The sequence below is a fragment of the Bos indicus genome, chromosome 15 (assembly GCF_029378745.1).
Source record: "Bos indicus isolate NIAB-ARS_2022 breed Sahiwal x Tharparkar chromosome 15, NIAB-ARS_B.indTharparkar_mat_pri_1.0, whole genome shotgun sequence".
NCBI lineage: Eukaryota > Metazoa > Chordata > Mammalia > Artiodactyla > Bovidae > Bos > Bos indicus.
In genome coordinates, this window is record NC_091774.1 from 24,982,635 (window position 1) to 25,004,176 (window position 21,542).

Consider the following 21,542-nt stretch of genomic DNA (forward strand, 5'->3'; position numbering starts at 1 on the left):
TGCAGCCTTGAACTTTTGATTTATGCAGCGAGGGCGACTTAACCGTTTCCATGCCTGGGCGGCCGTGTGGTGACAAGCTCAGGGTGTGCGCCTAGGTGTTGGGGGGCGGAGGACAGAGCCCTCGTGCTGGCCAGCGGAGTGGCTGCTAGAACGTCAGAAGGACACTTTGCTTGCTTTTCCTTCCCGGGACATCTGGATGTTCAGGGGTGCTTGTTGCCTGTGGAAGGGTGGGAACCTGGGATGCTTTGCGTCTGCGATTGAACCTGGGTTTGAATCCATTCTCTGCCTGTTTGGAGCTCCGCGATAGATAGCCAGCCACCCGCTTCCTCATCTGCACCAGGAAGTTAATGATGTCAATTTCATGCATGCTGCCATGATGACGTTCCTAGGATGGTACACACGGGACCCCCGGGCCAGGCACGTGGCCTGGTCTCAGGGCACAGTGTTGGGAGGGACGTGCGTGTTCCCTTTTTGCTTATCGTAACATGGTTTGAAAAACGGGAGAGAATGGCAGAGCACTTTTTTCGAGTATCAAGACCATTTCTCTCCCTCATCACAGGCTAAAATCTTTATGGAAAGACTGCTTAGGTGGCTTCTCCTTCTGTCTTTTTCAACCTGTGAGTAACATTTGTAAATGTGACATTTGTGGAGAACAGCAGCGTTTGACCTCATTCTCGAGGTGAACTCTGGCCTGACTCTTTGAGAAGAGGCGTTTGTGAGTTGTCTGGCGAAAGGATAGATCGTCACTTTTGCTGCGGCCGCTGCCTTGCTAAAGGCCCCTGGTGACAAAGGGGTGAACTGCAACAGGGTCGCCAGGAAAGGATGGGCCTGGTGGGAGAGGGAGGGCTGGGACGGGATGCCTCTGGAACTGCGAAACAGTCCTGTCCCTCCGTCTCTGGCATTTATGGCATCGTTGACAGTAGTTCAAGGAAAAATAAAAATAAGTTGTTACCGACTGTGTGGTTGGGTGCAAAGAATGAAGGACAGGCGTGGTCAACGGTGGCGGCAACTGATGACCACGGTAACTCTCTGTTACCCAGAGTTTTGGGGAGTGGGGCCCTGGGTCGTTGCAGGGCACACACACTCTGGGAGGACGTTCTTACTCCCCTCAACCTTCTCTCCATCCTTTTACGTAAACAGCGGCTCCTGCCCCTCTTAGAGCAGGTGAAAGCTGCTTTGAGGGCGTTTGCAGAGCAGGGATTGGAAATGTTCGATGCAAAAGTGAAATCGTGACAGTTGTCCCCTCGATTCTCTGCTAAATTAAGGATCCGCTAACATTTCTGAGTCTACCTCCTTATATACCCCCACCCCCGTCCCCTTGGCAGAAGGGATAAAGCCGGTACCTAAAAACAATGTGAAGCCGCTGCTAAATCGAGTGACTCTAAAAACATTTTTCTTTCCTTGAAGTTGAGCGTGGAAAACCAGGGCTGGACTCTCAAGCGCTGCAGACCCATTTAGGGCCTGGGGCTGGCCCCTTCCTCAATTCCTAGCACAATGGTTTTCATTGCCACCGGCGTCCCCCCTTCCTTCCCCCCTTCATAATTATCCACTATTTTACTTTTTGTGTCCTGACAGCTACAGAGTGGGTTTTGTGTTTTGAGCTGAGTAGCTGCTAAATATTCCCCAGAAGCCAGATTCAATGGCTCGAGGGAGGGGATAGGCCAAATCTTGGCATCTCCTGTTGCAAAAAGTGAAAAATATTTCTGTTTGCAGTTAATTTTAGTGGCAAGCAGATCATGTTAACTGGATGTAATTGCTTCCAGATATGGCGGAGGGTTTTGTGTGTTGAGATGAAGGGTCTGGTAAGTGCTTACTTCCTGTGTAAATTAGCCTATTCCATTCAGGCTTTCATTCTGGCCAGCCCTGGATTCTGTCATTCTCCCATTTCCCCCCTCCCCAGCCCACAGCCTGGTGTGAGAAGCAGCTTGCTCTGTCTGTCCATCCGTCGGAGTACAATTCTTTTGTCACTTGGAGCCACTCACCTCTTGGTACTTGATGCGAATTTGCCCTTAAAATAAAGAGAAGGGTTTGAAAAGATGCCAGCCAGGCCTGCTTATTTCTGGGCAAAGGCAGATCTGCCAAACCCGGGGGCAGGTAGTCTGTATCTGCTGGTCCCATGGATGGTGTCCAGAACCCACAACTACTGGTTTTCCTTGGATTTTTTTTTTTTCCCCTGCTGCCCGCTGACCCCTACTCTCACCTTGGAGAATACCTTTTTTCAAACTTCCTGAACAAAGCACACTCCAGTGGTTCTGAATCCCAGAAAAATGAAATGGCTATTGCAAGGAGTAGAAAGTTTGAGCCGTGGATTCCAGCCATGGAAGGTTCTCTTAGATACAAAGCCATCACTCTTGCAAAGCAGGTTGGACCAACACACACCTGCCCCTCCCTGAGAAACAGGAGAGGCAAATCCACCCAGGGAATCTTCTCCATGTTCCTGTGGGTTTCTAGGGTTGGAATCGAAGGAACAGTGTTAAGATTCATGTTCTCCTAAATTCCAGTTTTGTCCTGTGGCCGGTCCTATGTTCTTAGTGCTATTTGCATAAGAGATTGCTGTTTATCTTCCTTTATCAACTCCACTGATAACCCTTGTGGTCTGTTTAACAATCTATGAGGAGTAGGTTACTTGATAAATGCCAGTTTTTCCAATATGCAAAGATAAACCGTTGGGGTCCGGGTGAGGGGTGGAATGAGGAAGGAGAGACCAGGTGGGGAGCTCGAACCCTCCTTCAGATCGGGGTGGAAGCTTGTGAGGGCATCTGACGGCAGAAAACAGGTATGTTGTAAAACACAGCCGCCGCGTTTATCACCGTTTATCAGCTTCCTGCCCTCCTCTGCCTTTCTCCCCCTCCGTGTGGACAGGCAGCCTCTGAGAACGTTTCACTGAGTGGGCTGTCGAGGCCCGTGTTCATACAAGGTGGGAGAGGGTGTAGGTAATCTTTGCTTCTTTAGTTCCTGTCTTTTTCTCCATCCTCTCCCCCTCCCACAAGTTGTAGGCTGATAAGTAATGTGTGCTTACCAAAAACATGTAAATCTGAAATCTTCAAGCGATGGACTTTTCCTACCTGCCCTGAATTTGCTGCTTTAATCAGAGTGCCTGGTTGGGGAAGAAGTGAGGTGAAAACTTCTGACCCCATCGCCTCGTCAATAAGCTGTCTGAGAATCAAACAAAAGAGTTTGGACTGGCTGCTAAGGCTTGGAACCCAACTGATAGCTTTGTTTTGATGTCCTTGTAATGTTTGCAGATCACAGAGGGTGCTATTTAGAGCAGGGGTATCTACGGGGACAGACTTACTGGGAAGTTGAAACAGTGAGCACAAAGTCCAGGAGATGCTGAAGATAGTGAAATACAGCCCAGGAATTGGGGTGGGGGTGGCAGGAAGGAGGCTCTCTGGGAGGTGATGGAAGTGGTGATCTCTAGGAACGATATGCAGTGATGGGAAGAATGCAAAGTTCAGAGTAAGACATCCTGGATGAAAACCCAGACTCCAGATTTACTAGCTGGATGCCTCGAACAAGTTACTTAGCCTTCTGTGCCCTTATTTCCTTGTTCTCTTTAAAAAAAAAAAAATGTGGCCAGTGTATACCTTTTAGGTGGTTATTTGGATAAAATAATGTTTAAAGAGGAAATTCCCTGGCAGGTCAGTGGATAAGACTTGATGCTTTCACTGCTGTGGGCCTGGGTTCCATCCCTGGTCAGGGAACTAAGATCCTACAAGCTGCATAGTATAGCCCCAAAAAAAAAAAAAAAAGGTATAACAGAGAGAAGGCACTGTATAAATAGGCATTACTGAGCCTTAGAACTAGGCCCTTAGAAGCCTTCTATTTTGGCCCAAGGGAGCAACGATGAAAGAAACCAGTGAAATCATTGGTTTCAGGCACTGCTAAATGGAAGGTAGTACTGACTGATCTTGTGCTAGCAGTTAGCAGGTGAAATAATAGATGAATAATTTGAGTGCTTCCCAGGTGGCTCAGTGGTAAAGAATCCCCGTGCCAATGCAGGAGACGCAGGTTTGATCTCTGAGTTGGGAAGAACCCCAGGAGAAGGAAATGGTAACCCACTCCGGCATTATTCCCTGGGAAATCCCATGGACAGAGGAGCCTCGTGGGCTGCAGTCCAGGGGGTCGCGAAAGAGTTGAACGCGACTTAGTAATTAAGCAAACAAACAAATTTGAGCGCATAGAGAATATGAAGGTCTCCATTTGTGAAGTGCTACTTGCAAAGAAGCTTCTGTATCTAATAAGTGATCACTTAATCCTCTGATGTGGCCCAGGCCCCAAGCATTTTGGAAATCTTTCGGAATCCTTTCTGAAGCCTGTGCCACATTCTTTTGCGTCGTCTTCTGGGAGGGTAGATTTGACTTTTGGAAATGGTCGAAATAATTCAGTGACAAATCTGGTGAATATAATATGTGATGACATGGGTGACTGTGGCTGACTCTGAAGGCAGATTTTTGGAGAGAGTGTCTAGAGAGGGCATGTCAGCTCAGCCCAGGGTGCATGGGGCCTTACTTCTTGGGTGGGAGGTGAACAGGGCCAAGGGACTTGTGACTTCCAACCACCAATGACCCCGAAGGAGTCGCTGCCACTGACTGTGCCCCCACCCTCCCCCACCCCCTCGAGGCCTGGGCCAGACTCATCTCATTGCTGGAGTGTTTCTGCATTTGTGGTTTGGCCTCCTGTGAGTTTGGGCTCCCAAGAGGCACTTCTGGTGTTAAAAAAAAAAATCTAGCCCATCACGAGTCAGTGTTGCTGGGAGTCAGGAAGAATGGATTGAGTTTGGACATATATTGTCCTCGTTTGGACATATATTCTCCTAAAGAGATTCTCTTTAGGCTTTAGGGGCCCCAGTGAATCCTGACTTCCGTCTCTTGGGAAGGTTAAAGGAACTCGTGTGTTAAAATCCTGTGCTGGTGCCCAGCACATCCTCAGTGTGGCAAGTCCCCTTTTCTGACATCCTTACTTGCCCTCAACACCACGAGGCTGGAGGGAGGAATATTTGACTTGCCTTTCCATGGGAACCACCACTGGCTATCTGTCAGTCCCATTCACCCTGGGATTGTCCGTCAGACCTGGATCTTTTGTGACCTGGCTGTGCAGGGGGTCGGAGAGGGGGGCAACGCTCAGACCCTCTCCTTCTCTCTCCTCGCTTTCTATATTATTTATAGTAAAACATATTAGGACCGAGTGTTAAAGAGGAAGGATGAGTCATTGCGTTGAAACCATTGATGACATAAATAAAAGCAAAATGCTTACTATGTGTTTTGTGCAGTATTTAAGGCCAGGTGGTGCTAATTTGAATGCTCCCCGACTGGATCTGTGAAAGTATACATATGTGGGAAAAAATTCAGGTTTAACCAGAGGGAAGTTGGTTATTGAAAATCTATTTCGGTATCTGCTTTCTCCCTTTTATTTACTTCCGATCCATATTCAAATCCTGGTTGTCATCCTTCCTAATGAGAGAGACTGGCTTATTCTCTCACTAGGATTGGTTTATTTCTGGAAGGTTGAGGAATGGTGCAAGGGGGGTTCTGTGTGCCCCCAGTCTTCACCCTTCTTCTCACCTGCTGTGGAGGGAAAGCTCTCAGAACCCTCACCTGCCTCCCAGCTGTGGGTTCTCAAGGTGACCAGTAATCATAGACCGATAGACCAGGAAGGACCCATACATTGTTTATTTCGGCATGCTCATTTAGGATGTAAAATATGGAGGTTCAGAGAGGCGCTGTGATTCACTCAAGATCACGTAGCACATTAGTAAGGACTAGAATCCATATCCCTGCCTACTTTAATTCCTTCTTCACAAACCTCCCTGTGACTGCCGGGGTCTGCTCCCTGCTTCTACCCCCAAGGAGGAGTTAAAGTAGGGTAAGAATAGAATCTGACTTAAGGGCAGTTTCAGATCTTTGGCTGTGTGGCGTGGATTTTTGCCATGGTGACTGGCTTTGTGGGGGTGCTTATTAACCTCTTTCCCGCTCAGGCCGAGTGGACTAGTGTGCACTGAATTCTTTAGGTTTGCAGGTGGTGCACTGCTTTGGGGTTTTGAGTATTGGTAAGACTCAATATTTGAGTATTGAGTATTGGACTTGCCCTTGAGGAGCTTATAACTTGAGCAGTTGAGTTAAAATACTGCAAATGTGTATGAGTAGGTTGATAACTAGGAGAGAAAGTAGAAAATGGAAAGATTATGGCAGATATACAGGGAAAAAAAAAACACAAGGCAATTCGGAGATGAAATGCCTTCCACCTGGAGGGATTCATTTTTAATTAAAAAAATTTTTTTTGTTGTTGCACACTTACTGTGTGAGGGGCCCCAGATTAGGCCCCTGGAATTCAGTGGTGCACAAGACAAGAGTGTCTGGCCTTGTGGGGCTTTCTGGATGGGGGAGAAATGTAGCTAGTGTTCTTTGGAAAAACTGTGGGGTTGCAATGGTGGTAAATGCTGGGATCCTGGATAATACAACTCTCCTTGGCTGGAATGAGGGTGGTTAATACTGGAATGGTAGGCTGGGGTCAGGTGGGGGTGCCAGAAAGTGCCAGGCCAGGGAGGGGACAAGGCAGGGTGGAAGGATGGGGAGAACACCGGCGGCCTGAGGACGGATTGTCGCGCAGCCGCGTGTAGACTCCGATCTTGGCCACACGCCCGAAACACCGTCAGCTGTGGTTTCCTCATCTACGGTGGGGTTATCATGCGGGATGTCATGGGGGCTCGCCTGAGGATTTCAGATAATGCAGTTAACACATTCTGCACGGGACCTGGACCAAGGTAGTTGCTCAATAAACCTAACTGTTGTTAGTTCGGGGACTTTATCCTGGGGCAGTTGAGAGCCTCTGAAGGTGTTTGAGCAGGAAAGTGGCAAGGTCCAAGCTGTCCCGGCTGGTCGTCTTGTCCCCCGGTGTCCTGGCTCCCAAGCTACCCCAGCTCTGTTTCTGCCTTCAGGTCTGCAAAGGAGTTTGTTTAGCGGTTACTCATCAGCCCCTCTCCCTGTGTCTTGCACCCAGCATCTACCAAGATGGAATGACGTGACATGAAATGGACCGTTGCCACCTCTTCTCGGTGGGCGGAGGGACTGGGAGAGGCCCTGGGGAGAGGGGACTGCAGCCCTGGGATCAGAGGAAACAACACCATGAAAAGCTGGCCAGCCGGACTGTTACCGGCTGTCTGACGCTCTTTTAATAGAAACCTGAAGGTCTGAGCTCAGTCTAACCGTCCGCGCCCCGCTTGCCTGCCTGATAGCGAGTGGAGGGCCCGTATCTCCCGTGGGCCAGTCTGGGCTGTGGTTGCAGCCGAAGCCCGTGTCTGCAGAGCGACAGCGGCTGGGGGAGATAAGGGCTGCGTTGTGTAAGAGGGGCTCGGTCTGTTGGCCCCGCGGCTCCCAGCCCCTGGTTAACTGCTAACCTCAACGGAGGAGTGGGCCCTTGCTGGGAAAGGCCGTTCCAGGGCCCCTCGCTGGTTCCACTGATGCCTTTTTGTGGTTGGATAAAGGAAGCTCATGTAGGCCGCCCACAGTGCACACTTGGGCTTGGGCTACGGCTGTTTGCTTGTTTTGTTTTTCTCCTTTGTCTTTCTTAAAAAAGAGAAGCTGAAAGGGGGACAGTCTTGCTTGGCACCTACCGCCCATAGCCCAAAACGACGGAAAACAAGCAGTTCCTAAACCAGGCGGGAAAAACATCCTCCTTCCCTGCCTGATATCCCCGGGTCCCTAGAGGCCAGCTTGGAGAATTCGGTTTGGGGGCTTGACCGGAGGGGGCCTTCCTTGGTGACTCAGCGGTAAAGAATCCAGCTGCCAGTGCAGGAGATGCAGGTTCAATCCCTGGGTTGGGAAGATCCTCTGGAGGAGGAAATGGCAACCCACTCCAGTATTCTTGCCTGGGAAATCCCATGGATAGAGGAACCCAGTGGGCTACCGTCCATGGGGTCACGGAAGAATAGGACACGACTTGGCAACTAAACCACAATGACAACTTGACTAGAAGCCCCCGTCCTGGAACCTCAACCCCAGGCCAGCTTTTCTACTATCCCAGTGGCTGGGTCCAGGGAACCGCGGTAGAAAATAATTGTACTTTGCTTGCCTTCTTCTTTCCGTCTTTCCCAGCCACTTTCAAGATGGATAAGTGAGCCATAGCATGTGTCTGTTCCCCGCTCTTGAAAGGATGATGGGGTCTAGCGTCCTGGCTTCTGGCGTTGCCCTGTTGTGATGGGTGATAGGCTAGAAAGGACTTTGGTGGCCAGCCCCCATTCTGAGGCTCTCGTGTGTTCCATGCCCCCGAGTCTCTCCATGGACCCCTCAGGGCAGGGATGTTGCTGTTCCCTGAGCAGCCAATGCTTCTTGCAGAGAGTTCTTACAGCCCCACCACTACTTCTGCTCTTTGGAGTCACAAAGACTCTGGGCCACAGCCTTTGAGATCTTTGTAGGATAGCTACGTGTCTTCCTTACTTAGGCAGTGGTTTGCCATATACCATGATTTTAGTTCACTTCACCATTCTCATAACACTGTTTTAGGTGCTTCTGGATTTGTCAGTTTTATATCACTGCAGACATCAGAAGGGTTGTATGCACTGACATGAGCAGGTGAAGAACCAGACACTCACCTCCGTTGTTTGAGATGTTATACTTCTATTAATGGGTCTTCCGAGTGTCTGCCTTCTGTTCTTTCCTCTGGCTGCCCTGAGGTTATTTCCCTTGTTCTTGGCTGTCTGATTGCTCCCAGAGACTTCAGTGATTTTTCTTTTTGTAGGGAAGGTCACTGGGGGTAGCAGGAACTAGGGGTTGGATGGGAGATGATCTCTCTGAATATTAGCTAGAACGGATGGTCATTTGCAGGCTTGGTGGTTGCTGTGTGCCCACTGCAGGGGTCTGGCTCAGGGATAGTCAGGGGAGGGCAGGTGGTGATTTAAAAGATTCGAGGTGGTGGCTTATATTGATTTTAGCTTATCTGACCCTTTAGCTAGAGGCTGCTCTTCCCTCAAAGTGTCTTACTAGCTGTAAGTTAAAGCAACAGAGAAATGTATATCATCCCTTTCTTTGCATTAATTAGGACTGGGAAATTCATTATTTAGAGGAATAAGCGCTTCTGAGGAGGGAGACTTTGAACCAGTTTAGAGATCTGTGGCCAGACTGTGGAATTCCCAGGTAGCAAGTGGAGATGAGGGTGAGAGAGTTGATGAGACATGAGTAGGGAGAAGGAGGGATGAAGGGTCAGAAAGGGGAAGCATCCAGAGCCCTGTGCAGCCTAGCAGGGATCAGACGCCCTTCTCCAAGGGGGCCCAAGTTAGCAGTCCTGGGAGCAGACTGATCCTGGGTCTTCTAGAAATGTTGCTCTCTAGGTTTAAAATACAGTGTTTAGATTAACTGCAGCTCCGGCATGTCGTCTAGTTAGCCAAGGGTTAAATTGTACATTCCCCCCTTTTAATCATAAAGCCAGTTACAGATTTGCCCTGGAGCCGGGTCTTCCTGCTTTGGTGGGCGAGTCTAGAGGACCTACCAGAATGATCAGTCTGAACTCCAAAACCCTAACTCTTGTCTGAATTCCAGAACCCTAACTTACATGCAGAATACATCATGAGAAACGCTGGGCTAGAAGAAGCATAAGCTGGAATCAAGATTTCTCCTGGCACAAGCCGGGAGAAATATCAATAACCTCAGATATGCAGATGACACCACCCTTATGGCAGAAAGTGAAGAGGAACTAAAAAGCCTCTTGATGAAAGGGAAGAAGGAGAGTGAAAAAGTTGGCTTAAAGCTCAACATTCAGAAAACGAAGATCATGGCATCTGGTCCCATCACTTCATGGGAAATAGATGGGGAAGCAGTGGAAACAGTGTCAGACTTTATTTTTTGGGGCTCCAAAATCACTGCAGATGGTGATTGCAGCCATGAAATTAAAAGACGCTTACTCCTTGGAAGGAAAGTTATGACCAACCTAGATAGCATATTGAAAAGCAGAGACATTACTTTGCCAACAAAGGTCCGTCTAGTCAAGGCTATGGTTTTTCCAGTGGTCATGTATGGATGTGAGAGTTGGACTGTGAAGAAAGCTGAGCACCGAAGAATTGATGCTTTTGAACTGTGGTGCTGGAGAAGACTCTTGAGAGTCCCTTGGACTGTAAGGAGATCCAACCAGTCCATTCTAAAGGAGATCAGCCCTGGGATTTCTTTGGAAGGAATGATGCTAAAGCTGAAACTCTAGTACTTTGGCCACCTCATGCGAAGAGTTGACTCATTGGAAAAGACTCTGATGCTGGGAGGGATTGGGGGCAGGAGGAGAAGGGGACGACAGAGGATGAGATGGCTGGATGGCATGACCGATTCAATGGACGTGAGTTTGAGTAAACTCTGGGAATTGGTGATGGACAGGGAGGCCTGGCGTGCTGCGATTCATGGGGTCGCAAAGAGTCAGACACGACTGAGTGACTGAACTGAACTGAACCATGATGATTCTGTTCTGAAGCTGTGGAGTCAAGGGCGAGTGAATGGGTAGTGACCCCTTTCCCCCCAGGAATTCTCTGGAAGTTATGTTTTGGATGAAACCTGTGATAACTAGCTTTTTTCCTTGCTGGTTTATCCTAGAATGGAGGCTGTGGCCTACAGAACAGTGCATTTTTCATCTAGACCCAGGCCTTAACACAAGTATACCTGAAACTGAAGGTTCAGCAGAACTTTATCTGTATTATATGTTATGGGCGCTGATATTTTCTCTTCTGTTTATCTCTCCTGTTTCATTTAACATTTGTTAATCAAGACCCACTAATGGACTGTTACCATAGTTTAAAGAACTCCCTAATAAAGTGAGGATTTAGCCATGGGTATTCAATTCAAAAGACATTTACTGAGCACCTGCTGTGTGCTGGGTGCTTACCAAGTGTTGTGAGGTAGCACACAGCTGTTAATAAAGCCTCTTAAGAGCTCACAGTAAAACATGATAGCCACACACATGTATATGGCTCTGTGTGTGTGTGTTTATCAGACATATGCTCAATTATTGTATTAGTGAGATACTAGGGGAGCACAGGAGAGGAATTGAACAGTTCTGATTGAAGCTTCAGGAGGGATTCATGGAGGAGGTGTCATTTGGCTGGTCTTGGATGATGGCAAGGATTTGGAGAAGTAGAGATAGATATTGCCATTTCTAGCTGGGAAGTGAGAAAAGGTGACTGACCATGAATGTATTTGGGCAGGTGGCCCACAGACAGCTCAGTGAGCTGGAGTGGGGGATGGACATGGGATGAATGGGAGAGCAGGCAGAAAAAATGGATCAGGGCCAGGTCTTGGAGCTCTTTGAATGCCAGGCTAGCAGTTCTGGGCAAGGCTGAGTTGGTTGGAGGTTGGGTAACTGAGATTTTTGTAGAAGACACACCTGGGAGAGGAGAGGCCATAAAGTCGCTCAGAATGCTAACTCCCCTCTGTTGTTATCCAGCCTTCTCTTGAGTATTTGGGAGTGAGATGGAAGTGGTGTAGAGCTTTACGAGCAGCCTTGATTGGGTGCTGGCTTTTCCCCCAAAGTTCTTTCCCATCCTAACTCCTTCCCACAGTCCACACCCCACTTTGGGAGAGAGAACTGTCTCTTTGGGGCTTCCCTGATGGCTCAGACAGTTAAGAATCTGCCTACAATTTAGGAGATCTGGGCTCAATCCCTGGGTCAGGAAGATCATCTGAAGAAGGGAATAGCTACCCACTCCAGTATTCTTGCATGGAGGGTCCCATGGACAGAGGGGCCTGGCAGGCTACAGTCCATGGGATTGCAAAGAGTCGGACGCAACTGAGCAACACTCACTGCCTCATGGAGCCGCCTGGTCAGTGACACTGAATGGGCCCCCTTAGACCTGGCGCACACCTGTCCTTTCTCACATTCAATCTCTACTCTTGGCAAACATGATGCAGCAGCTCAAACTCAGCCTTGGGCCTTCCAGGAGAGCAGGGTTTGGAATGAAAGTGCTTTTGTTTGGGGCGTTTTCTACTCCCCCACCCCCACCCCTGCCAGACCTGAGTTGTCCTCTTTCTCTGTGGTCTCCAACCCAGGCCTCCGTGGAAGCTCCTTCTCACCGTTTGCCACCCCCACCCCCCAGCTTGCCCCGACAAGTGTTTCTAAGCGTTTCTAAATATACACCATTTCAGGATAAGCTGCACGGCCTTCTTACCAGGCTGTTTGGGCTCGCGTTTCATCTCCCCAGCTACCGCACAGGTTCTGTGAGGGCGGTGATGGTGGTTTATCCATCCTCTGTCCCTCAACTCCCTGATGCCTTGCTGAACATGTGGCAGCGATTCCATAAATTACAGCTAAGCGGGCACCTGCTCTGGAGTAAGCCCTTCATGAGCGTGAATATACTTCATCCTCACAACCACCCACGGGGGTGGGTACTGGGGTTTTTAAGAAATAATTTTATTTATTTATTTTTGGTTGCGCTGGGTCTTCGTTGCTGCTCGGGGGCTTTTCTCTAGTTGGGGTGAGCAGGGGGCTACTCTTGGTTGCGGTGCATGGGCTTCTCTTGTGGAGCCTGGGCTGTGAGTGGGGGGGCTTCAGTAGGTGAGGCTCACTGGCTCAGTTGCTTCTCAGCACGTGGAATCTTCCTGCACCAGGGGTCAGACTCACGTCCCCTGCTTTGACAGGTGGATTCTTGTCCACTGTGCTACCACGGAAGTCCCAGGTGCTGTTGCAGAAATGCTTGGGCTTCCAGGTTCCCTCTCCTCAGCTTTGGACTTAGCTTCTCCTGCCCCAGGATGCTGCTTGGTTTATCTCCATCCTGCCTTCATCAGGGTGACTGTGCTGATGCTCTTATTTCAAAGGCTGCCTGTGACCTCCTAGTTCTCGAAAGCAGTGTACCTTCCTGGACTCTGTAACATCAACCCCCCTGCCCGTCCGCCTCAAGATTCCTGAAGCTCCCTCCCTAGAGGCAGTGTGATCTACTACGTGACTTCTGCAGGATCTCTGCTTGCCTTTATTTAAAATCTTCGTTGGTGAACTTTTTTATTAAAATTTTTTTTTTGAGAAAACTGACGTGTAGTTGATATACAGTGTTGCGTTACTTTCAGGCGTACAGCAAAGTAAATCAGTTACACACACACACACACACACACATTCTTTTTCAGATTCTTTCCAGTTGTAGATTGTTACGTGATACTGAATACAGTTCCCTGTGGTGTACGGTAGGTCCTTGTTGGTTGTCTGTTTTCTACATGTCTTTGCCTCTTGCCGAGGGGCAGACACTTAGGTCCCCATGGCCTGCTTCCTCGTCTGCCAAGTGCTGGTAGCGTCTCCTCTTCACAGCAGAGGCGGGTGGGGGCTGTCACCGTGTGTCCGTGGTGGCTGAAGGTGGCCCTGAGACGATGTCCCTGCTGCTGCCCCTCTCTCCAGTCTCCTCCTTGGCCATCTCCTGGTTTCTGTGGTCTGCTCTCTGTGGAAGACTTCCAGATCTCTGTCGCTGGTATGTTAGTCTTCCCTGTGTTGCACGCGTGCCTTTCTAGCTGCCTGCTGGGTACACGAGTCCTGCCAGAAACTAGAACTTGGTGTGTACGGCTGAGTTCAGCACTGCCCCTCTGGCATCTCCTCTGTGTCCTCAAGTTCTGCCAGAGGCTCTGCCCCCTTCTTCAGACCGTGGCATTGTCTGTGTCCCCTGCCTTCCCTTTGCCTCTCTGGCTCATCTCCTCCCTCTCGATCGAATGGATATCGCAGCCTCCCAACCGGCCTTCCTGCCATGCCCCTGACCGTGGCTTATCACCACATCCTCCCCATCAGAGCTCTGAGCATGCTGCTGCCCTGCTCAAAACCCACAGTGGCCATTACCTCTTTCTGAAGCAACTGGAGAATTCTTAGCTTGGTGTTCAGAGCCATCAGGGATCCTAGATTCCAGCTACGTTTCTATGCTTCTTCCCTTTCTCAGCACGCGCCTTAGGACATATGCCCCTCAAGCGGAGGGACCGTGTTTTACATGTCTGAGTTATAACCTTTTAGCCCATCATCCAGCACATGGAGGCTCAGTACATGTTACTATTGCATCAGACTCATTCCTTCAATTGCTGTAACTTCTCCACTCATCACAGCAGGGCCAGAGATTTCAAATTCAGTCACAAATGCTATCTCCTCCCAGCCTTTCTTGGTGCATCCTCCCCTTGGCTGCCAGTGGGAAATAAGATGCCCTCGGAAACCTCCCATGCAAAGAGGTATAGATAAAACTTGATGCTTATTATCTCTGTTCATTTCTTCCCTCCGACATCCTTTCTGAGTACCATCTGGGTGCTCTTCAGTTCCACAGCCATCCCTCCTCCTCTCCTCTTTCCCCCAAGTCCAGTGCCATGCCCTGGATATTGTAAATGTTCCACGAATCTTGTTGCGTAGTGAACTGGAGGTTGTCTGATGAATGGTGGCATTATTATGAAACGAGTGGGCTGAGCTTTCTGAATATCTGCAGTGTAGTACTAAGGGTTTATTTCAGTTCAGTTCAGTTGCTCAGTCATGTCCGACTCATTGCGACCCCATGGACTGCAGCATGCTAGGCTTCCCTGTCCATTGCCAACTCCCAGAGCTTACTCAACCTCATGTCCACTGAGTCGGTGATGCCATCCAACCATCTCATCCTCTGTCGTCCCCTTCTCCTCCTGCCTTCAATCTTTCCCAGCATCAGAGTGTTTTCAAATGAGTTAGTTCTTCGCATCAGGTGGCCAAAGTATTGGAGCTTCAGCTTCACCATCAGTCCTTCCAATGAATATTCAGGACTGATCTCCTTTAGAATGGACTGGTTGGATCTCCTTGCTGTCCAAGGGACTCTCAAGAGTCTTCTCCAACACCACAGTTCAAAAGCATCAATTCTTTGGTGCTCAGCTTTCTTTATAGTCCAACTCTCATATCCACTTGAAAGACCTTGAAGATTTTTTCAAGATCTTTCTGTGTTGTTGGGTGTTGTCATTATAGCCATGCCTGAACCGGCTAAGTCTGCTCCTGCCCCTAAAAAGGGCTCTAAAAAAGCTGTGACCAGGGCCCAGAAGAAGGACGGCAAGAAGCGCAAGCACAGCCGCAAGGAGAGCTACTCCGTGTATGTGTACAAGGTGCTGAAGCAAGTCCATCTGGACACCGGCATCTCGTCCAAGGCCATGGGAATCATGAACTCCTTCGTCAACGACATTTTCGAGCGCATCACTGGCGAGGCATCACGCCTGGCGCATTACAACAAGCGCTTGACTATCACATCCAAGGAGATCCAGACCGCCGTGCGCTTGCTGCTACCTGGGGAGCTGGCCAAGCACGCCGTGTCTGAGGGCACTAAGGCTGTCACCAAGTATACCAGCTCCAAGTAAATATAATATGCCTAGCCGCTGTTAACGGAGAAGGCAATGGCACCCCACTCAAGTACTCTTGCCTGGAAAATCCCATGGATGGAGGGCCTGGTGGGCTGTAGTCCATGGGGTCGCTAAGAGTCGGACACGACTGAGCGACTTCACTTTCACTTTCACATCCATACATGACTACTGGAAAAACCATAGGAGTTAGAGATAGTTAAATGGCATGTCCATCACTCAATGGACATGAATTTGAACAAATTCCAGGAGATAGAGGAGGACCAGCCCATGAGCTCACAAAGAGTTGGACACGATTTAGTGACTGAACAATCACAACAGCACCTAAGGGTTAGCCATCAAGGCAAAGCTGGTAGTAAAAAGAAAACCCAGAAAGTGGTCCCGGGCTTGGGGACTGTCGAAGCAGAACTATCTTTGCTTGGAGCTTTTTCTTTTGTCTTTTCTTTTTTCTGTCTGCTTTCCTCCACCCCTTTTTTGATCGGTGCCAAATTTGTCCTAATTGGCATCTTTATTATGGCAGGAATCGGCCAGGCAGCAGCAAGGGCTGGGGTGTGCGAACACTGTGTAAAGGAGGGGGGTGGCTGGGAATGTGGATACAGTGCCTTGTTGTGTAAGCGCAGGCATACAGTATACAACTGCCTGCCTTTACCCACTAGGTGACAATGAGCAGGCCCCCGGGGCCAAGAGCCACGAGCCCCTACAACTGGATCCTCCTCTTCCCTCACCCTCCAGCACCCCCAGAGGAGATCCACATTCCAGTGAGCAGCAATCCTTGGAGCAAAGGTGTCAGGGAGAGCTTTGCTGGGAAGGGTGGCAGGGCCCAGGGGGTGGACATTCGCTGGTTCCTCTGGGGATTCCCTGTGGGTTAAGGGAACCAAGAAGGGGCTGATCCTGAAGGGAAGGACTCGTACAAGGACTCACACTGGTACCACTGCACTGAGTTCCATACCATCACTCCAGTAAGAGTGCTGAGACTGTGGCTTTTCTTCCTCCCAGTGCCCAGCCTGGCACAAGGTGGTGACCTGTGATGTGTTCAGTGGGTTGAGTTGTAGAGGGCGTCTCTGATCCCCAAGACCTGGGGGTAGGGATCAGCCTGCTCTCAGCTACTAGAAATCGTCCCTGTTCAAGACTAGGCATAGACGGGGAGAGGCAGAGGCTGCTGAGCTAGCTGGTGAGGAGGCAGAGGGGAGGACCATCTGGCTCTTGTCCTGAAGGGCTCGGTGGGGAATCATCCTTTTGCACCTGAGTTTGCCAGAGTGCTGTGTGTTCTCTGCTGGCCTGGCGAACCTGATGAGAGGGGCAGGGAGGCTGGACGGCTCCTTCCCTTTTCTGTCCTTTTCGACTTGGCAAGTAAGTCCCAAAGTGTTTGCATTGTAAAGGTCCACGGGTTTTATAGGCACCCGGATGGCAGGTGCAGGTCTCTTAACTCCACGCACAGCCTCCCTGGGGCATCCGGCCAGGCTCAGGGCAGGAAATGGCTGATTCTGGGTCACTTGGCGGCTCTTGTTTGCTGCTGAGATTGTTCCTGTAATCAAGATCTTAGATCTGGAAGGGACACGAAGAGATGATCTAGTTCAGCTTGTGGCCTTCGGGCCTGAAAAGCGGTGCTGATAGTCTCGTGCCCATTTCACGGGCAGGTACCTGAAGGCCCAGCGTGATGGCGTGCCCTTAGGTCATTCAGCATGGCTCTGTCCGATCTTCTCTTCCGTCCCCTGCCGTGACATGCTGTGGATGGTTGTGGATGAGGTACTGTCTCCCTGGTGAGGTATATTTTCTGTGGGGTGAAGCCATTCTTGTCATTCGGTGCCTGAGAGGGCCAGGAAGAATGCCCTTGCTTTATTTCTAGGGGCCTGATGCAAAGAGCGGGTGGGAAGACAGGGTGGCCTCTTGAACTTTGGGGTTTCTCTGAGTTGAGGCCTTGCCTAGCTGGCCCTGGGAGGCTGTTGGTGGTTTGGGAAGCGAAGGAGGGAAGTGTGGCCTAGCCAGAGAGCTCCCGGGCTCCTGTCCGCCAGCCCCACATCACAGAAATGCCTGGACTTTCCGGTGATCAGAAGGTAGTTTTGGAGAGCCTGTGTGGTTGAGCCCTTGTCTGGGGCTTGTCTGAGGTCTGGGTAAGAACTTCCCTGTCCATGGCTTAGAGACTCAGGCTTTATGGTCCCTCCATCCTGGGAAGCTCATTGGCAAACTTAAAAAAGGACTTCATTTTCTTAGATGCCGTGTGGACCAGCCCCAGGCTGTCAGTGAGAAAGTTCTGAGACCTTGGCTTTTCTGGCCGAGATAGGGGTGTGTGCCCCATGGCTGTCTGCCCTTTCTCATAATAATATTTCTCCCAAATTCTCAGATTCTTTCTGCCTTTTTTTTCCCCCTGCAGCATTTTATCTTTGTGGGAGGTTTAAGCAAAATGTATCTGACTTTGTCGTTTCTGCTTATTTGTTTTGTCCTCCAAGTTTCAGGTTTTATCCCCCGCTCCCTCCCAAGGTGGAGTTAGTGGAAATTACAGTGGGTGTCATGGGGTGGTTAAAGGTCCTTACGTCTTTGTCCTCCTACCTGGCTGCAGAGAAGACAAGCTACAGGCATTTAATAGAGGACCTTTCACCATATTGTCGCGTCTTTCCCTAAGCTCCGTCAAATAGCCAACAGATGTGAATTCTCCTAACCTGTTTGTGCCAACTTCCGCCACTGCCTTGCTGACCAGCTCTGGGCTGAGCGTCTCCCGTGTGGGGTTTGGCCTCTGTTTCTGGGTATGAGGGTTGGGTTGCTACTTCTGTACTTCCTTGTGCCTTTTTCCTTTTTCCTAATCTTATCTTATCTTTCTTTGCTTGATGTTTTCTTGTAATTATGTAACTGTACCCAGTGTGATACGGTTGGTTCCTTTCTGCTTCTCTAGCTTCCCGGGATGGTGTCCTGTGGCTGTGATCAGGGTGGACTCCAGTCTCTCCGCCCACTCCCCTTCTCCCTGCTTTTGTCCAGTTGACTGGACAAAGAGAACAAAACCAAATGGCCTCCCCTCCCCCCTCTCCTCAACCAGTCATGCACTGGTGTTCTGAGCTGATCTTCCTGCAGCCATTGAAACACGTGCTTAAATGCCTCAAAGTCACTGAGACTGGCCAAGCCCGTGCACCCCTCCTCCCTGACACCCCCAGACCAGCCAGGGTCTTCCTGCCCCATGGTACCCCGTGGGTGTGGGGCCGTGCAGCGCCCCTGAGGCTCTGCTGACCGGCAGCTCTGTTACAGTCGAGGAGCTGGAGGGCCGGGGCTGGGACAGGTCAGCCAGGCCTCTTTTATTTACAGTACTCTCTTTCACGGCCCCAGTGAAACGGGAGCCCCGAGAGGCTGCAGTGAAAGGGTACTGTGTTTGTGCACTCAGGCCTTCCAGGGCTTGCTACAGAAGGTGGGGGCACCCGGAGCTCTGAAGGGCTTTTTGTCACCAGCAGTTTGGCCTGGGCTCGCCGAGGGCGAGAGTGCGAGGGTCGCCGCTGGGATTCTGAGCCTGTGCGTGTGGAGACAGCTCTGGGCTGCTCCTTAGGGCTAATTCTGTGGTCTGGGGGTGGGGGCAGGGGCAGGCACTGCACATCTTGATCCTCTCAATTTTATTGTAGCAAAGCCTTCCTTTCTCCTCAGGGTTTCTCCTAGTGGGCCCCTGGTCTCACAGGAGCTATGGTTGGGAGTAAAGTGTAGAGGGGACCCCAGTCTCCTCCCCAGCTCTCCTCTCTCCAAAGAACAATTTCATGGGCAGCGAGTCAACTTCCATGAGCTCTTGTATTCTTGTAGCTGCCGTTTCCTGATTTTGCCTCCCCTCGTTAATCCAATCTGTAAAATGGGGGCAGTGATAGCATCTGCCTGATATATAGGACTGTTGTAACCTCTGGGTCAGAGAACACGTGGGGTTGGCTCACATAGGGTTCTTTTCTTTCAAACTAACCAGCCACAGTCCCTTTCTCAGTCTGAGGAGCCAGGTTGGGGACCCCACTTTATAGTGACCCCAGCCTTCCTTCCATCCTCCCTGGCTCTTGGGGTTCTTTACACTTGTCACCCTCTGGTCTGCGTTACTTGATCAAAGGAAGAGAAGTTTTCCAGAAGAACATTCAAAGCATTAAGGTTCGAGATTGTGGAACAGATGAAAGCACACCCATGCCACACCCCACCCCAAAATTACCCGTTAAAAGGAGATAAAAAAAACCACAAGTACCTACCCTGCATTGGTAAATTCTGGAAGCCTGACAGTGTTTTTCTCATTGACCTGCTGTGACTCCAGTGGTTGAGTCCAGATAGGTGTGGAAGCCTCAAATGTCTTTGCCTTTGCCCTTTAATTCTATCTTTGAATGTCCAGAACCAAAAATCAGGGCCACAGATTAGCAGTGGCACAGAATGGTTAAATTCAAGCCTGTTTAGAGAGCCTTGGACATTTGGAAGCCCTGGCTGGTCGTGCAGTTGGGGAAGCTGGTATTCCCCAGCTACAGAGGGGCCATCTTCCTCTCAGCTTTTGTTTTCTGCACCTCCCTGCCCCCTTACACTTACCACCCCGGCTTCTCTTTTGGGGGCAACCCCCTCATGTTCTTGCCCATCTTCCCAAGAGGCAGTTAATAAACAGCCACAAGCAGAAGTAAGAAGACACCTCGAGGGAGTGAGCAAAAGGCCCGGAGAAGGGTGGTGGAACCTTAATACAGAATTATAAAGAGCCTCAGAAAATCTCCTTACTGTGTGCTCACCCTTCAGGCCATTTCTATGTCCTGTCCAGCTGACAGGAGAAAAAGATTGGAAAGACACAGCCAAAGGGGTTTTCCCTCTTAGCCAGTACTGATTTCTCTGCTGCCTGGCTTCTCTGAGGGACTAATCTGTAGAAACATGGAGAACCTTATTTCTCCCACTTAACCCATGTCCATTTTCTAGATGGTTTATAAAAAAGGCCTCACACTAGCTCTTTGGGACTATCTGTCATACATGAGGAATGGTTCTGGATGATTCTTGCATTGTCAAGAGACACTTTTTCCCTCTGTCTTGCTGCATTTGAAATAGTGATGATGTCATGGATTCAGACTTGAAGCCCTTCTCTGGTTAAATTCTTCCATATCGGCTCTTAGAAGTATATTTTTGGACTTTTCAGGAGAGCATGCCTGATTAGTCCACCAGTAGTCTGAGATGTTGGTTCATTCACACAGGCCACTCAGAAAGGTTTAGTTTCCTTTATGGTTGGTGAGGGCACAGGCCACCCCATGAACTTCAGTGTTGTGACCGATTGGGCACCCAGCTTCTGGGAGTCAGAGGGGGAACTTGGGTGTGCAGACAATGGAAAGGGGCCTCCCGAGAGCCACTGCCGCTCAGGAAGTTTCTGTGTGGGCTCAAACTTGGCTGCCAGCACTCCACACAGAGCTTTTCTATGAGTTAGAGAAGGTGCCCCTTTTTCATTGGGTGGGATGGGGTGGGTTCGCATCTGGTCAGCCCTCAGTCAGGTATGCAAGGCTGCTGGTCCACGGAGGCTTCTGTGCTTGGAGGGGTCCTGAAATGAAAGCTATTCTAGTGAGATGTTTCGAGCCATCAGCCCATTGAGTGTCAGTGAGCGGGAGCCAGAGTTTCCCAAAGCCAAGGCCTCCCGAGGGTTTCACTGATCCCTCCTCCCGTCTGGGTTCCTTCAGCCCAGAGCCAGTCAGGGCCCTACAGCTACTGCACCAGGCTGCGAGCCGCTGCGGCTCAACTCCACGGGGGCCGGGGGCCTCTCTGCCCGCCCTGGTGTCCTTAAAGCTGCCAGAAACGTCAGGTGGGGTTTATGGCATCCTCGTAGCATGACTGTCTCTGGTGATCAAGGCCAAGAAAAACAACAGGAAGGGGTAGGAGTGGCCATGCGCATGCACACAGCCCCCAGTCCCTGGTGTTGCTGTCTGTGGGGTTGAGTTTGGAAAAGCACAGCTGCTTATGCAACCAGTTTCTTCGGCATGGATATGGAGCTGGGAGGGAGAGACCCGTTAGCAAGGCAGAGTTCAGCCCTTTGCAGGAAGATCCGATTTGCTCACCTCTTTTCTTGCAGTGTTGCTCATCACGGCTGGGTCTTTAAAAAGCCACTGCCAGGCCTAGGCCAGTGGTAGGGTAACCCCAGGTCCCTTTAGCCTGAGCGCCCTTGGGTGCTGTATTGACAAGACTCTGAAGGGCCCATGGTAAGTAGACCAGGGCCTGAGAATAATTTCCATTTAACTAATTATTATTCTTACTCCGATAGATTTGAAATCTATTTAACTTTTCAGGGTCCCATAGCCTTTTAAA

The 21,542-nt window shown here is 50.1% G+C and overlaps 2 protein-coding genes across 5 annotated transcripts in view; both read left to right on the forward strand.

Moving 5' to 3' along the window:
• Positions 1 to 21,542, forward strand: part of ZBTB16 (zinc finger and BTB domain containing 16) — a 204,806-nt gene that overhangs the window by 16,220 nt on the left and 167,044 nt on the right. The window lies entirely within an intron of this gene.
• The window catches only part of LOC109569241 (histone H2B type 1-C/E/F/G/I-like), a 28,514-nt gene continuing 6,972 nt past the window's right edge, over positions 1 to 21,542 (forward strand). The window contains exon 1 of the mRNA XM_070803457.1: positions 1 to 21,542. This exon is cut by the window's right edge and continues 6,972 nt beyond it. Coding sequence (XP_070659558.1) covers positions 14,907 to 15,287 — 381 coding nt within the window. The 5' untranslated portion in view covers positions 1 to 14,906 and the 3' untranslated portion in view covers positions 15,288 to 21,542.